The sequence below is a fragment of the Octodon degus genome, unplaced genomic scaffold (assembly GCF_000260255.1).
Source record: "Octodon degus isolate 3935 unplaced genomic scaffold, OctDeg1.0 scaffold00212, whole genome shotgun sequence".
NCBI classification, from domain to species: Eukaryota; Metazoa; Chordata; class Mammalia; order Rodentia; family Octodontidae; genus Octodon; species Octodon degus.
Window position 1 is genome coordinate 3,304,746 of NW_004524788.1, and position 17,812 is coordinate 3,322,557.

At 46.0% G+C, this 17,812-nt stretch overlaps 1 protein-coding gene across 1 annotated transcript in view; it reads left to right on the plus strand.

The window, feature by feature from the left end:
- The window catches only part of Sh3pxd2b (SH3 and PX domains 2B), a 153,335-nt gene that overhangs the window by 66,445 nt on the left and 69,078 nt on the right, over nucleotides 1-17,812 (plus strand). Inside the window, exons 2-3 of the mRNA XM_023705047.1 lie at nucleotides 4,932-5,062; nucleotides 15,959-16,039. Of these exons, the coding sequence (XP_023560815.1) occupies nucleotides 4,932-5,062; nucleotides 15,959-16,039 (212 nt within the window). The remainder of the gene's footprint in view (nucleotides 1-4,931; nucleotides 5,063-15,958; nucleotides 16,040-17,812) is intronic.

Here is a 17,812-nt window from a genome sequence, read left to right on the forward strand (position 1 = left end):
AAAGTGTACATAATGTGTTAGGATCAAATCAGAGTAATTAGCATATCTATCACCTTAAACACCTATTTCCTTGTGATGAGAACATTCAAAAACCTTTCTTCTAGTTTTTTGAAAACATAGTTCCTTATGTCAACCATGACCACCACGCTGTGCAATAAAAAACCAAAACTTACTCCTCCTTTCAGACTGCAGTCTGTGCTGATTTCGCTCCTCCCTGCCCCCTACCCACCCAGTCTCTGCTAAGCACCTTTCTACTCTTTGCCTATCTTATTTCACTTAATGTAGCGCTTCAGGGCTGCGCATGCTTTTGTACTTAAGCTAGCTTTGGCTGTGCAGGGAAACAGCATTAGTTATCCTGCTGCAGAAGCTGTGTCCTGTGGGCAAAAGCCATCACGCTGCAGTGCGCTACACAGACACACTGGGCCTCCTCCCTCCATAGAAAGGGATGTCCCTTTTCTCAGGTGTGAGCAGCAATATCATAAGGGCAGGCCAGCCTCCCCATCACCACCCTGTCCTCAGAACCTCCCCAGGAAAGTCCTGGCCTCTGGTCCCAGCTGTCCTCCCTACTAATTGTGACTGTGAACCAGTTCTGTCCTTCTCTGTCCTCACATCCTTAAGGGTAAAATAAAGGGCAGTATAGGTAGAGCAAGGTTTTCATGTCTTTTAATGTCTTAGGACCTCTGTTGTGTGCTTGAAGCAAGTAAGGCAGAGCTGAGACCAGCAGAGCAGCCAGGCTCTGTCTACAGGTCCTGCTGATGGCTGCATGGTGTTTGACTATGGGACTTAGCACATATATAGGAGCTACTTTTAAGTGGCAGTGTGCTGTGAAAGAGAGTGGCCAGCCCAGTGCCTCGCGCACTTGCCTCTGTAGGACTCTGGAGTTTCTTGGAGGCCAGTTTGACAGCTGATCCAGGTCACTTCCGAGAGCTGTCCAGATTTACAGTTCTCTGGGCAGATTATTGTGCAAGAGGCTCAAAAGGGCACAGGGAACTACATGAAAATCCAGACACTGTTATAGACATGGAAAGAATCCACGGCGGAAGGTATGACCCCAAGCTTCTCAGCCCCCAGGGTTTTCTATTGTAGGAAGGGATTAATCAGAATGAGGAATACCAGGTGTGTAGCACACATGTCAGTGTTTCACTCCCCACCCTATGACAGACATTGCTAATGGATCACAGAACTCCACATTGCTGATGTTCCTTTCTCTAGCCATGCCCCCTTATCCTGGCTCATTCAGTGTTTTCTGTAGTCTTTCAGGTCATCCCAGACCTGGCAGCATTGTACAGCCAAGGAAGGGCTTCTGATTTGTATGGTGCTATAGTTGATTGAACTATAAACTGCAAGACTCCAGATACAAGGAGAATGCAGACCTGTCCTCCCTTTGTCCTGTGGCACCAGCACAGTTGTTTATAAATCCACACACTCCCTGCACTGTGTATTCCTAACTCAATATTCTTCACATTGACTTGCTTTTTTTTTTTTTTTTACTTAAATACCCTTTAAGTGGAAACTTTAGCCATCTACTGTAAATGGAAAGCCAAGAGTACTTGCTAGAAATAGAAAGAAATGAAATTCAAAGGAAAAAGAAAACCAGTGTATGTTAAATTCTTCCTGGCAAGGGAGCCCTGTGCTGAGGTCTTAGGCCCTTCTCTGTGGGAGGAGCCCAACAAGTGTTGAAGGGAGTGGCAAGAAACACAGCACAACACTGGCCAACGCCTCCTCCAAGTGTGGTAACTGTGGTATGGCCAGTGCAAGCAGCCCCACCCCTTCTAACTGATGTCACCTGGGTCCCCAGCCAACCCTAGAAACTCCACCAAATAGATGTGCAAACTATAGCAAGATTGGTGCCTCAGAGCTTTTATTAGCAAGGCAAAAACACCTTCAAGTGTTGTCCAGGTCATGTGATGAGAACCCTGAGATTGCAGTGCTTGAGAGGCCAGCCAACAGCTGGTCCACATCATCCTGCCCTGGGGATGGCCTGTGCATGGGGCTCTGGGGCCTCTCCAAAAGTTGCAGCTGTGTGCAGGGGTGCAGGCCAGCGAGGCTGCAGGGACAAAGTATGTCAGATCACCCAGGGGCTGGGGAGTCTTGCAGGAGCAGCTTGGCTGTTTCTGTCCTGCCATTTGGTGTGTCTCTGGCCAGTCCCTCTGGTCTCTACAAGGCCCCTGTGGGTTTTGCTAGCCCTGTTCTGTATTGAGGGAAACACTCACCCTTTGTCTCTGACACTTGGAAATGGAGCCTGACCTACGAGGGCCTCCAGGCACTGGGACCTCTCCTGCCCCTTGACCTGACATTGGACTTACCAAGGGAGGCAAAAGTGAAGGAGAAAGGGACACCTGGAGAACATTTCCCCTCAGCTCCCAGCCATTGGTAGAGTTTCTGGCCCCATCGATTCCATTTCTGGGTCTTTATCATAGCCTGTGAGGTAGAAAGGATCGGAGTCCGTATACCACTCTTCAAAGAGCACAGTGTTTCCATGAGGCAAGGGACTTGCCCTGACACATAGTTCAGATCAGGGCAGAGATCCCCATCTGCCAACTCCCCACCATGTCCCCCTCCCACCTCCAAGTGGGGGTCCCTGTGACATCAGATGCCCATACCTACCACATGCTCCGCATGGCTGGACCAGAGTAACAGAGTCGGTGCTGGCCTGGGGCCCAAGAAGCCGGTAGCCCTCAGCTACTCTAGGATCTTGTTTTCTGGTTAGAAAATACAAGATGGTTCCAGATTTATGAGAGTCTACATTTAAACTGTGCTTTGATTTTTTTTCCCCCCCACTGGGGCCAGTGCCCCTGGTGGTGGGGCTAACATGGCATGTGGTGCCAGGGATCAAACCAAGGTCCCTATGCTTGTAAGCTTGCCTAAAGCAGGCACTTTACACTGTTGAGCTATCTCACCAGCCCACTGTGCTTTGAATTTTGAATGTGGATCTTTTCCCAGGCTAGTCCAGCACTGGGTACAGTCGGGGCCATAGCTCCACCTCAGCCCTGTGGTTACCAGGGGAAATAGGCAGTGCCCTATGGGGCATGGTGTTGTTAAGCTAGTGGCAGGGTAAGTTAGGTGGAGGCAAGGCATTTTTGACTTAGGATGCATTTTTTCCACTCTGATGGGTTTATTGTGATGTAAGCCATCATAAGCGGGGGAGCTTTCCATATAGTTCAAAATCTGGAAATATAGGAAGTACTAAAAGCAAGATTTTAGCAGTCCTTCATGTTCCTATAAACCCAAAGTAAACCATTGGCACATATATATGTAGATACACAAATACACATTTCTGTATCATGCAGTCAATCCTCATTATTTGTGGGTTCCATATTTGTGAATTCACATAGTTGCTAAAATTTGATTGTAGCCCCAGATCAATCTTTGCAACACCTTGGTGGGCATTCGCAGGGGTGGGTTTGTGCTGTGTGGTGAAAATGTGAGCCCCTGACTGGGCATGCCCCGCTGGGCTTGAAGTGTCGCTCAGCCCGTGTCAGTTTTCACACTCTAAACAAGTATCCTTTCCTGGTCTGTTTATGATTTCTTTTTTATATTGTCTTGCTTCTTACTTGTGATTTCATGGTTTAAAATGACCCCTTACACTGTGCTGTCTGGTGTCCGAGGAGGCTGTGCTAAGTGTTGCTGTGTGTGTTAGATAATCTTGGATCAGGCATGAGTCATTGTACTGCGGGTCATGGTTTCAGTGTTAATGAATTTATGATATATTTTTTAAAATTGTCTTTAAAAGAAACACATCAAGCCAGGCATGGTGGTACACACCTGTAATCCCAGCTACTGGGGAAGTTGAGGCAGGAAGATGACAAGCTCTAAGTTAGCCTGGGCAGCTTAACAAGACCCTTTCTTAAAATGAAAAAATTAAATTAAATTACATTTTTAAACAATGAAAAAATAGAAAGTGATGGAGGTGCAACTCAGTACTCCCTGGGCTTAATCCCCAGTACTGAAAGAAAAAAAAAAGTCATGCATTACATAAGTATCTATTGATCAGTCACATGATGTAAATGAAAAGGCCTTCAAGGGCCTTAACCCGTGGTAAATCAGTGCTGGTTAAGTATTTGCTAAACCAGTGTTCTTGGTGCTATAGAATGTAACCACCGCCATTAATCTAGTGTATGCATGTGTGCATGTATGGGTACATTTTTATGTGCTACATATAATTATATGCACTTATCCCTGTTATCTCTGAGACAGTGGCTTCAAGACCCCCACAAGTATCAAAATTCAGATGCATAAAGTTGCATAGCATTATACATCTTTTCGTATACTGGCTGGTGGTGTTTTCTCACCACCTTAAGGGAAGTAAAGCCATCACCTATGGCTAGCCTCAGCGGCCAGGGTTCGATCCCCAGTGTGCTGTGCCAGCCCCACCCCCAGGGCATGCTGAGTCGGGCGATTGAAACTGGACGTGGTGGTGCGTGCCTGTAATCCCAGCTGTTTGGAAGGCTGAACACAGGCGGATCACTGTGAGTCCAATCTACGTAGTGAAATCCTGTAATCCCTTACTGAAATATAGAAAATAAATAAATAAATCACCTGTGGCTTGTAATACCTCATACAGTGTAAATTCTATATAAATAGTTGTTGTACCGTATTGTTTAGGGAATAATAAAGCCTTATGTGTCTAATATACACATTATTTTTTAATTATTCCATCAGTGAATGTGGAACCCACATATACAGAGAGCCAACTATAAGTTTTGAGATTGAGATAACATTGTTTTAGCACCCAAACTCCTCTCTATCAGAATTGTTTTGGTTGCCCAAAAATGCTTGTCGTACCAAAAGGGGAATTAAGTGGAAGGCCCCAGTCCATGTTGTGCGTCAGAGGGGCTATAGGCTGCCCGGGAAGCAGGAACTAACCGGGGCACGGGCCAGAGGCAGGCAGGGCTCCCTGCACTTCCGATTGTCGCAGCTCCCTCCTGCAGACCACTCACTTATCACCACAGCCCTGAGCAGGATCGTGGTCCTCCTTGCCTCTGTTGCCCGTCCTTACTGCAGTGGTGGTGAGGATTGGGCTGAGGATGAGGATGGTGAGATGGTGACAGTGAAGAGGACAGTGAGCAGAGCTTCTCTATGGAGCATTTGCCGTATCTGAGCACTGAGATATGCAGTCTGTGTGTCTCTTAATCTTCACCTTGGCTCAGCTTACTGCTATTATAATTCCCACTTCTTATTGATAGGAAACTGAGTCACAGAGCAGTTCAGCTGCTTTTCTAAGATGACACAGCCAGCTGAGCTGTAAACAGAATAAGTCCAGCCTGTTGTGATCACTGGACTCCGTGATCTCCCAGAACAGTCAGAGATTGTGCATTTCAGCTCAGGAACACTTAGGAGATAAGGCAGCCCCCCTACTCCTACCCCCAGTAAGGTAACCGCAGCCAGGGGCATGAGCAGAATTGCCTGATGCAGCAGGGCCAGCAGGGGCAGAGACAACCTGGGTTAGAGACCTCATTCTGCACTCTGTAGCTTCATGACTCTAGACCAGTGACTACTTCTGGGCCTTTATCTCCCAGTCGTAAACGGCAAGAAGTGCTAGCCTGACCTATTGGCTTGTGGGGAGTATTGGGGAGGGACTAAATCCCTTGCCTTCTGCCCCAGCCCCCTGGCCATGGTTCCCCCAACTACCTCTCACCCTGCTCTGGCTGGTGGTGTTTTCTCACCACCTTAAAAGAAGTAAAGAAAGCCAGGACTTGATGAGGCTGGAGTTGTGATTGGGTTGGGAAGTCTGGGCTGGGGCAAGCCACACAGGCCTGCTGAGAAGTTGAGTAAGAGGAGCAGTAAATCGTGGGAGCCGGAAGTGCTTTGTGGCCTTCAAACCCCAGTTGTGGTCTCTGTGCTTCCTCATTCCCAGAAAGAGGAAATCCCAGCTGCTTCCTAGGACTCTGTGCTCCAGATGTGGGTGTGCAGGTGTGTGTGTTGGGGGGGTGGTTGTAGTGAAGCAAGTCAGCAGGTAGGGGATGGGTAACAGAAGCAAAGTGACCCGCAGACCTGGCTGGGGTCCTTCCCTACACAGCTCAGGCCCTGCCCAGAACGTGCATCCCTGTGGCGGAGGCCTCAGCCTCCTGATAGCTCCTTTTCATCCCCATTCATTCATTAAGCATCTGTTTCCGCTGTGCTCAGTACTGGGCCCTGACACCAGGAACGAGCAAGGTCTCTGCTCTGGTGAACCTTAAAGCCCACTAGGCAAGCTGTCACTGTAGCAGCTATGGTACAGTGTGATTAGCTTTGTGACAGGAAATTGGCTGCCAAGGAGATACACAGCCAGGCAGCGCAGCCTGCTATTGCGGGAAGAGGCAGTAACAGGACTCTCCGGAGGAAACAGCGTTTGAGCTGGGCCTTGCTACTTCATGCACAGAACATCCCACGTTCTGGGTTTGTCTGGTTTTCCCTAATATTATTTAGCTTGTTCTCCTCTCACCTGTATTTCCTGCAAATTAGAAATCAGTCACTGAGTTTGGGAGTCCAGTTAAATGTTTTTGGCAACAATGCTGACAAGATTTTGTAGACTTTCTATGTATCACCTTGAGGGCCTCCCAAGATCTGCTTGTCCCTCTGTGGGTGACACTAGGTTTGATCACCTTGTTACAATTCTGCAAGGTTACACATCTCCCTTTGGTGGGAAAGTAATCACGGGTCATGCTCTGACATTGACTGTCCCGCTGTGCTTTGACATTTTACCCAGTGGTTCAACAACCACTGAACATCTTTCCAGAGTAGCTCTGCCATTGACCTTTCCCACCAGCAGTGTGAGAATCCAGTTGCTGCATGTTCTCCTCAGTGCTTGTTATTTTCTACATTTTAAAAATTTTTTGTCATGTTAATAGATGCATAGTTGTATTAGTCAGCTTTCCATACTGTGACAGAAATGCCTGAGATAAGCAACTTCTGAGGAGGAAAGCCTTATTTTGGCTCATAGCTTTGGGAGTTTCAGTCCATGGTTGGTTGGTGCCATTGCTTTTGAGCCTGTGGAGAGGGAGCACATCATGGTAGGAGTGGATGGAGGAAGAAACTGCTCAGTTTGTGGCCCTGCGAGGAAAAGAGACGAGGGCTCAAGGTCCCAACAGCCCCCTCCAGGACATACCCCGAATGATCTGACTTCCTCCTAATAGGCCCCATTTCCTAAAGCAGTGATGGCAAACCTTTTACAACTTCCAATAGTAACAGACAGCTGACTGTGGCATGCATGCCCTAGGCACTGCCAGTGTCCTGGTGCTTCCACCTCCTGGCAGTAGCGCCACAGACTGGCAGCTGAGCCCTCTGAAGGTCACTTACCACACCATAGGAGTAATGGCATCTCTTCAAGGTATCAGTTCACACTTCTCTGGTAGCTAAGCATGTTGACCACCTATTCATAAGTTTCTTTGCCACCCATGTGCCCTCTTTAAGGAAATATTTGTTCAGGTCTTTTGTCTATCCTGTAATCAGGCTAGTAATTTTATTACTGTTGAATTTTGAGACTTCTAAAATATATTCCCCAGAGAAATCCTTCCTCACTTGTGTTGCATATGTTTTGAGGGCTGTGTCATTGGAGAAAGTTTTAGGATCATTTCTAGGAAACATAAGGTAGGATATATAAATCTCTACAAGAAATATGCTTTTTTAAAAAATGTTTATTTTTTATACATTGTGATAACATATACATAATGTGAAATTTACCATTTTGACTTTTTTATTTGTTTAATTTTTTTTTTTTTTTTTTTTGGCAGAACCGGGGATTGAACTCAGGCCCTTGCACTTGCCAGGCAAGCACTTATTCTACTGAGCCACCTCTCTGACCCTTTGACTTTTTTTTTTTAAAGCAGATAGTTCAGTAGTATTGAGTACATTCACTTTGTTGTACAACCACCATCCATCTCCAACCTTGTATTAGTTATAGTTCTTTAGAAGAATAAATCAATAAAATGTGTGTATAGCTGTGTGGGAGATTTATTGGTTAGGCTCATAGGATGTCCAGAGGTGGAAAAAGGCCTCAGTGCCTGTTTGCAAGGTCAGAGGCAGGAGAGTCCAAGTGGCCATCTGCACCCTAGAGAGTGGGATCATGCAGCATCTGTCCTTTTACAACTGGCTTATTTCACTGATCCAGCCGCTAGCTGTTCAGCATCCAAAGACAGAAGGGAGAGAACAAGAGTGATCAAGACTGCAGGGCCAGGTGTGGTGTGCACGCCTGTAATCCCTGTGCTTGGGAGACTGAGGCAGGAGAATCACTGTATGCTTAAGGCCAGCCAGGGCTATATAGTGAGTGAAGACCAGCCTGAACTACATGACAAGACCCTGTCGTAATAAAAGAATACAGGGCCAGCCCAGAGTCAAAGGCCTGGAAGCTCACTGAAAGGTTGTCCGTGTAAATCTGCACTGGAAGGCTGAAGAAGCTGGAAATCTGGACCCTGCTGTCCACATGTAGAGGCCAAGATTGGAGCTCTTTGGAATAGGCACACTTCCTTCTTTCCCTTTTTTATTCCATCCAGGCTGCAAGCCCATTGGTCAGTGCCACCCAGTGCGATGTGAGTATTCTCCATCACTTCGCTGGCGGACATGGCAGTCACCCACAGACGTAGCCAGAACTGTGCCTCAGTAATCTGCTAGGTGTTTTTAAGCCATTCAAGTAGACATATCCTGATAATAGTCACAAGCGCATCAAACAAGCCCTCCTAGCAACCACCATTCTCCTTTCTCCCCATGAGTTTGACTTCTCCAGGTCCCTCATATAATCATACAGCATCTGTCCTTTTACAACTGGCTTATTTCACTTAGTGTAGTGTCCTCGAGTTTCATACTGATGTCATAGCATGTCAGAATTTCCTTATTTTAAAGGTTGAGTAATAGTCCGTTGTGTGTTGCACACGTTTTCTTTCTCTGTGTGTCTCAGTTCATTTTGTGCTGCTGTGGAAAGCTATCAAGCTGGTTATAGTGAAGAGAAATGTATTGGCTCATAATTCTCAAAGCTAGGAAGTACCTGATCACAGGGTATCCAGTGAGAGCCCTCTGGGTCTGTCATCCCAAGATGAAAAGCATTACATGGCAGAAGGGCTAAGAGAAGATGAGGGAGAGACAAAGGGGGGAGCCTTTCATAAGAAACTCACTCCATGATAATGGTATTATTCCACGCACTCCTGAAATGACCTACCCACTTTCATGATAATGACATTATTCTGTTCATGAGGGCAGAGCCTTCGTAGGCCCCTCTCCTTAGGCCTCGCCTTCCAGCACTGTTGCCCTGGGGATTAAGTTGTCAGCACATGCTTTGGGGGAACAAATTCAAACCCTAGCACCTTGCATTTATGGTGAACACTTGCGTGTCACCACCTCATCGCTGCTGTTGACACTGCTGCTCAAGAAGTTGGCTTTTGACTCCCTAATACCAAGCCACAGGTGTTACCTGGGTTTGGAGTATAATCTCAAAGCCAGGTCAGGGGTGTCAATTTTTGTGTGGTTGCAGGTAGTAGAAGCTAACTCTTAAGTGTTTCAAGAAAGAAAGCAACTGTGTTTTCATGAGCTTTCCATTACTACAGTAAAACTGTCTGCAGCAACTAACTTACTAAAGAAGAATGGTTCATTTGGCCCAGAGTTTAGGAGGGTCATATCCAGTATCAGGTGGTCCATTGGTTTGGGCCTCTGGCAAAGGTGCCAGGTGGTAGTGGCAGGACTGTGTGTTAGAGCAAACCATCACATCCTGAGCCTGAAAGCAATGAGAGACAGAGAGACCAGAATCCCACAGTCTTTGTCAAGGGCACATTCCCAAAGGACTCACCTACTCAGTTACACCCAAACCCTAGTGAACTGTTTTGGCCCATGTAGCAAACTGTCTGGGTGTAGGCTGGTAATAGTGTATCAGATGCTGTCCCCAGGACTCAGCCTTCCTCTCTCCTTGTTCTGCTGTCTTCTGGGTGCCAGCTACTTGCTGTGGCATAATTCTTGGTGTCAAGATGTCCTAGCTGGCCATCACAGTAGGGAGAGTCTCTTCCTTCTAGAAGTCTTTCAATCAAAAGTTTCGAATTGGGTCACATCGGCCTGGCCTGAGTGAATTCCCCATTTGTCACTGAGCTCTTTGTGGCTGCACACTGGTGCTGTAGACTGGCCCTGCACATGTGTCCAGCTTATCACAGAGACTGGGGAGGAGAGAGATGACTCTCCAGAGAAGTCAGGTGCTGTCCCAGAGGAAGGGAAAGGCTCCTGACCAGCAGTAATGTGGCTACCCACTCTGAGGAAGAATCTGAGGAAGAAAACACTGAACTCCTGATTCATGCCAGGCACTGGGCAGGCTCTGTAATTGTTAGGTACTTAATCCTCACGGAAGATGACTCCCCATTCCACAGAAAAAAGCACTGCAGCCACGATGGGTGGTGTCTTGAGAGTATTTGTACCCACAGCACAGAGCCGGCATCAACACCCAATGTGTATTCCATCTTTCTGGCCCTAAACCCAGAACTGAGGTCATTCCCACTAAAAAGTTAGGTCCAAACCTAAAAATGGAGGCGTCAGATTTGGTTCCAAGGTTGATGCCAATAAACCAATTAGTTTTTCAGTGGATTTCTTGTACTATATGTACAGAACTTGAAACATCAAAAACAAAAAGCTAAAAATTAATTGTGTAACAGGATTTTGTTACCATTTATGGGAGAATGCGCGCTCTCTCTCTCTCTCTCTCTCTCTCTCTCTCTCTTCTTTTTGAGACAGGGTCTCATTAAGCAGTTCAGGCTGGCTTTGAGCTCACTTTGTAGCCCATGATAATCTCCAACTCACAACAGTCCTCCTGCCTCAGCCTCCTTGCTGGGATTACAGGCGTGTATGCCACCACGCCCAGCTCAGTGACTTTGTTTTTGTGTTTTTAAAAAGCACACAATACTTTTTTTTATGTAAATAACAGAAAACTATTTAATATACAAAGTACTTTTAGGATAACTATGCATATGCCCAAAATACTAAACAATAAGGAATTTGTTATAATTTTAAAATCATTAGTGTAAGCAATTGTATAGAAAAAACAAACTTTAATTTCTCTTATTATTCTTGAAATTAACTACCTTTATCAACATACAAAGTGCATTCTTGAAATTAACTTTCAATTTCTGTCAAATTACAAAATAAATTTTATTATAATGTATCTACATATTATTTAATATTATTTTTCAGTTAAATTTGTTTCATATGTTGGTTTTCATGAATCAACCCAATCTATATACGCCTCAATTTTTTTTCATAATTTTATTGAGAAACAAATAGCAATGAGAGAGTTTCAAATCAAATTGGAGGGACAGTTTCAATAATTAACACATTGCATACATTCTTCCTAGTGTTAATTGCTATACAAGATGCGGACTTGATATCCTATTTACAAACACCATTAGAACAAATCACTCTATTCATCAAGAGAATGTACCTATATGTCTATCCTAACCACTTTGAATACACAGACACAAAATGGACATTCATCTGTATCCCCTTTTTTGTTAAGTTCCGTTATTTGAATATTATAGGTGTGTAAACTCAGCAAAATATTCTAAAAGAGTCCAGTAGCCCATAATAGTATTGGGTCTTCTGCTTGACTGGCAATGTCAGAAATTGTTGACCTGAGTCCCCTACAGCTCAACATAACAGCATGGCTTTACTTCTTATATTTCCTTTTTATACTTTTCTGCTGGATGGTTAAGACCAAGGTAAAGCAGGACCTATGCAACAAGAGTTGTAGCTTTTGGGTCTGATAAGGTCAGAAGCACTCAATACTTGATGGTCTCCCCCCCCCCCCAGTTTTTAATCCTCATTGGCAGTGTCCTTGACAGTCTTCCAAATTCTTCTTGAACATTCCCATGGATGGGAACCTTTGATATGATACTTTCCCTTTCTAGGCCTCAGTTTAACCCTTCTAGTAGGAGGACATTTAGCCTAGGTGAATTCTGGAGTTTCTTTCAGCTTTTAATTTCTTGCTGGAGTTGCGAAAAACCCTTGCTTTTGTCCCTGCTCCTCCCCAAACCATTTTCCACATAGCAGCTGAAGGAGATATATATGGATTTTTTAAAAATACACAGTTGGATGGAGATTCACACATTTGATCATGGCACATTTATACATGGACTGAATTAACATACTGTACTCCATAAATATGTACCATTGAAATCACAATGGCATACAAATGCAATCAGCCCTCTGTATCCTCGAGGTTCCCCATCCTGATTCAATCATCTACAGGATAAAATGTTTTTGTAAAACTGCAGAAAGTTCCAAAATGCAAAACTTGCCACATATCGAATACTATGCTAGGGGCCTGCCCTTTAGCTCAGTTCTTTAAGTGGCTGCTTCAACAAAGCAGTCAGGCTCAGGTTGCTGCGGTTCGATCCCCACAAGGCAAGCCAGCCAAACCTGCCCTGAAGGCATTCTGAGAAAAAAAAAAAATCCTTCTGAATACTATGCTAAATCTATGCAGATGTGAAATTGTGTTAGGTATTACAAGTATTCTAGCGATGACGTAGGTGTGCAGGAGGATGTCTGTAGGTTCCATGCAAATACAGTGCCATTTTATGTAAAGGACTTGAGCAACTGCAGATTTTGATATCCATAGGGTTCCTGGAACTGGCAGCTCATAAATATGTGGTATATTAGTACATTAGATCCGTTCACATGCTTCCTTCCACTCATTAAAACTCTGCAGTAGAACCGCAGCCCCACTACTCTCTGTGGCCTGGAAGGCCCTTGTCTTCCAGCTGTGGTCCCCTTAGCCTCCCTGCTCCTCCCCCAGCTCTGCCTGGTCACGATTCTGTCCTGTGTTCCCATGGGCTCAGGATACCCCAGCCTCTCGGCCTTGGTTCCCACTGTTCCTCCTGCCTGCAGTGTTCTTTCCAAGCCCTCCTGAGACCAGCTCCTTGTCCTTCATTTCTCAGTTCAAAGGTCTTCCCATAGTGCCCCATGTCAGCAGCACTTGGAGGCCTCTCTAGCCCTCATTGTAATTTATAATTAATTGACCTACATATCAGAGGAGGATTGGTTCCAAGACCCCTAAAGACACCAAAATCCACAGATGCTTGAGCCCCTTGCATAATATGATGTATTCTCATAGAACCTATTCGTATCCTCCCATATTCTTTAAATAATGTCTGGATTAATTATAATATCTAATGCAATGTAAATACTATGCAAATGATTGTTAAATCTCTAAGGAACAATGACAAAGGGAATAATGATAAGGAATAATTACAAGGGACAAAAGTTGAGGTTATAGAAGGCTGATTGCATTTATATGCTGTTGTGATTTTAGAGTTGACTATAGGTGCATCCATGGTTGGCCTAACTAAGTGGCTCCTGTCCACAGCAGTGTAGCATTTTCCATCTCTGGAGGTGGGGACCCTGGGTACACAGAGTGGACATACATGTCTGCTGGTTTGCTGGCATGTTATGTATCTTCCCACTCTTCAAGGCTGGAGTCTGAATCTTTTTTTTTTCCAAGAACAAGGATTGAACTCAGGACCCTGTGCTTGCCAGGCAAGCGCTTATTCTACTGAGCTGTCTCCCTGGGCCCCGGAGTCTGAGTCTTGTTCCTAGTTGTATCCCAGCACCTAGCAGAGACCTGACACATAAGAAGTGTTTAATAAATGTGAAGCAAATGAACAAATGAGTAGGAGCCACCCAACCCTCCTGCTGGAGACTTGATGAGGGAGAGTGGAAAGCTGCCCAGGAGATTGGGAGACTCCTTTAAGCACACTTCTCATGAGGGCTGGCCAGATGGCTCAGCAAACTAAAGTGACTGTTTAGGCACGCTCAGCAACCGGGGTTCGATCCCAGGCATGCTGTAGCGGCCCCAACCCTGGAGCATGCTGAGCCACCAAATAAGACTACACATGGTGGTGTGTACCTGTGGCCTGTAATCCCAGCACTTGGGAGGCTGAAAACAGGAGTATCACTACGAGTCCATGCTGTAGTGGGATCCTGTAGACCCTGTACTAAATACATAAATGCATTTTTAAAAAAGGAACACTTCTCGTGAACTTACAAGTGCAGCTTTCCTTTTATCAGGAACTCATCTCTCTAAAGTGATAGCCACCCCCTGCCTCCTGCAGGGGGCATTGGCCTTTTCTACAGCTGTGCCAGTTGCCTAGGAATGGTGGACAAAGACCAAGGAAAGGGCCAGCCAGGCTGCCCGCATCCAAGGTGTAAAATCAGCCCTGTTTCTGTGCGCAGGACGGGAAGCATTAGGGAATCTGAGTGCAGAGCTCTTGGATTTGTTGATTGTTTCCTGTCTGCCTGGAGAGGAACTCAGGGCTTTGCCTCTTATCACCAGCTTTACAGATAAGGAAGCTGGGACTGCAGAGGTGGGAAATGGTGAGTGGAGAGTTCTCAGCTCCACAGCTGAAGTTCCTTCCTTTCTGCCTGCTTCTTTGAGATAAAATCATGTTGGGTTTAGAGTGGTCATGACGTGAGCATCTTAGCCTGGCATTTCAGGCTGCCTCCCATCTTATCCTGACTTAACCTTTCAGTTTGCATCTCTTCTTACCTAGAGAGTGTCCATGGTATTCATACTAGACTCTGGCTCCGGCATCCTGAAGCTATTCTCTTTCTTTCTTTTTGGGGGGTGAGGTGGGGAGGTGTCTTGGTATATAACCCAGACAGCCCTCAAACTCCGTGGAGCTCAGACTGGCTTCAGATTCACAATCCACCTGCCTCGGCCTTCTGAGTGCTGGGGTGACAGGCCTTCACCTCCACATTTGGTTCCTTTTTCTGTTTTGAATGTAGGAACCTTATAAGAATTCATTTGAAAAGAGACCCTGCCTAAAACACTTCCAGGCACAGTGCCCCTCCCCCATCATTCCTCAGCTGGGGCTTGTTTCTCAGTCCCTACAGTCACCCCCCATCACCTCTCCATCCAGTTTCTCTTTTTTCCTCTCCACCTGTCTAAGTCAGACTTGTCTGACAAGGTACACTGTGGTGACTCCAGGTTTCAGAGACCACTCTTTTGCCCCATCCCCGTATCAGTCTAGACTAGGTGACGTGTATCAGAGACCCAACTTAAACTGGGCTCAGAGATAACTCCAGAGCTTGGATGTGCCTCACAGTATCATTATACACAGGATAGTTCCCTGGTAGTTGAGCTACAAGCAGAACTGGATAGAAAAGGCAGACTGTTTCTTCAGCAGTCTGCTGATGGTGTTGGTTTTAGGTAGGTGCCTCACACATGGACCCAGCCCAACAACTTCAGAGTCACAAAGCTTGCCTTTCCTGAGAATTAGAGCAGAAGTCTCAGAACTGACTCCCTGTTGGTTCTGACTAGTCCAGCTCAGGTGATATGGTCACTTCCCCCCCACCCCCGGAAGTGCTGGGAATTGAATATAGAGCCTTTCACTTGCTAGAACAGTGCTCTACGTCTGAGCCACAGCCCCAACTCCACACCTCTGTTTCTAAGGGGCTGGACTAAAGTAGAAAAGTAGTTTCCCTGGAAGAAAGCTGAGGTGTTCCAGTTCAAAGAGGGGTGAAAACAATAGCTATCCACAGCCCACATGTTAGTCATCTTCATTGCTGGGTCTTTTTGGCTCAGAAGTTTTTGCTTCTTGTGGGTCCCAGAAATAAAAGAACCCCATTTTACTTGATTTTGTAGTACTCTAACAGGGTACTCTAGGGTAACTGGTAAAGAACAAAGATTTATTTCTTATCATTTTGTAGACTAGAAGTCCAAGATCCAGGGGCTGGCATCTGGCAAGGGTCTTTTTACTACATAATCCATTGCAGAAGGCAGACAGGCAGGAGAGAGGATAGTGGGCCAAACTTGCTTTTATAATGAACCTATTGTCATGTTAGGGAATCCACTCTGTTCACGAGTGCAGAGCCCCATGACCTAATCACCTTCTAAGGTCCTGCCTGCTAGCACTGTTGCATTGGGGCTGAATCTCTAACTCATGGACTTCAGGGGACACATTCAAACCACAGCAGCCACCTTGGTGGTAACACCTGTCTCCTGTGTCCCTCCCTGCAGGTCTACATCATCCGTGTCACGTGGTCCAGTGGCACCACCGAGGCCATTTACCGGCGCTACAGCAAGTTCTTCGACCTGCAGGTAAGGAGTGTGAGCTCTGGTGAGCTGCAAGTTGGGAAAGAGTTGAATTGCACTCACTTTCCACTAAGACATTAGAGTCTGGACTTCTTATTTCCTCAACTTAAAAATTATATCCATTACCTTGGAACATACTTTGTTGTTTTATGCTTTGATATTTAATGTTTTCCAAATAAGAGAAAAGGATTTTCCAAAAGGGAGAATAATATGGAAATCTTTTCCATATGGCTTTGGAGTATAATTTTGAACTTGAATTTTAAAGAGTAGCGTTTGCTGGTGAGCTGCATTTGCTGCGTTTATCAGCACTTCCTCGACTCCCTCCCTCCCTGTCCCCACAGCCAGGCCTTTGCCCTCCCCGCTTCTCACATGGAATGTTACCCTGTACCCTTCTAATGCACTTACTGACTCGGTGAGTCTGTCTTGCCTTCAGGACTCTCATCTTCTGGGAAGCCTAGTAGTCTGACTGTTCGCTGGCCAATAAGAGCCACTTAGTCTGTTCCCCTGTAGCCCTGTGAGTTTCCCTATAATGAAGTTGTCCGTGTATCTGTCTCCCCTTCTAGAACCATGCCCACATCTTCATCCTCTGTCTCCTTGATAACTTATTCAAGACCTACCATGCAGTATGCGTCCACTTGGCGTTTGGTGGGTGGGCAGATGATTGAATGCATAAATGAGTGCGTGAACACGGTGTGTGTCACCAGTCTCGTAGTGGGCCAGGCAGTACATGGACAGCCCAGGGGAAGCCCACTCACCCCACAGGGCAACAAGGCTAATTCCTGGGCCAGTGGATTTATCTTACTGTTACCAAAGGCAAGTGGCTCAAAGCAGGTAGAAGTCATATCCTCTCAGGATATGCTGCAGCGAAGGGCTTTAGGAAATCCCTGCCTCAGAGATGAGGGCAGCTTGCCCAGACTGCTGAACTCTGTGCGCATACCTGCCATGCTGCGAGGGGCCACATCTTCTCAGGCTAGTGTAAATCTCCATCCTGAGATTACTGCCTTTCTTCCTGCTGTTTCAGTCAAGATATCTCTGTCACAAATGACAGAAGCAACCCAATCTTACTTAAGATGTAACTGAAAGTCCCAGGAGAAGAAGCCTTCTGGGCTTCAGGCATAGCTTGCTCTAGGGTTATCGCAGTATTCCCTGTCTGGAATACTCCCATCTTCCTCTCATCTCACATTCTCACTTTTCGTGGTGTTGTGTTATCTTCAGATCCTACCTGACTGCAGGATGGCTATAGCACCTCTGGGCTCACACTTAGGACAAACAACCAAGAGCCACTTCAAAGTCCCAGCAAAGTGATTATTGTATGTCGTGGGCCCATCTCATGCCAATCAATGTGAGAGTAGTTTGTCAGCCACTGAGCTTTCCTGGATACATTAGTCACTTGCTTTCCCATCACCAGGACAAAATAACCAACTCCTCCTTTAAAGGAAAAGAAGTTCAGATTATCTCACAGTTCACTGGGTTCAGTCCCTGGTTGATCACCTCTAATACAAAAATAGCAAGGTAGAAGAGCCTGATGCAGAAAAGTTGCCCCCATGGTATCCAGCAGACAGAAAGAGAAGGGAGAAACCAGGGACAGGAATGCACCCTTCCAGGCCTCTCCCCAAGTGGCCCACCTCCTAGTAGGCTCCACCTCCTAAGAGCGTATTCAGCCATTGACATCATCAATGGTGAGTCCACTGATGAACATAGCCCCCTAGTCACCCTCCACACACGATACTTTGTGGGAACATTTCAAATCTAAACTGCAGCATTGAGTCCCTGCTTCAC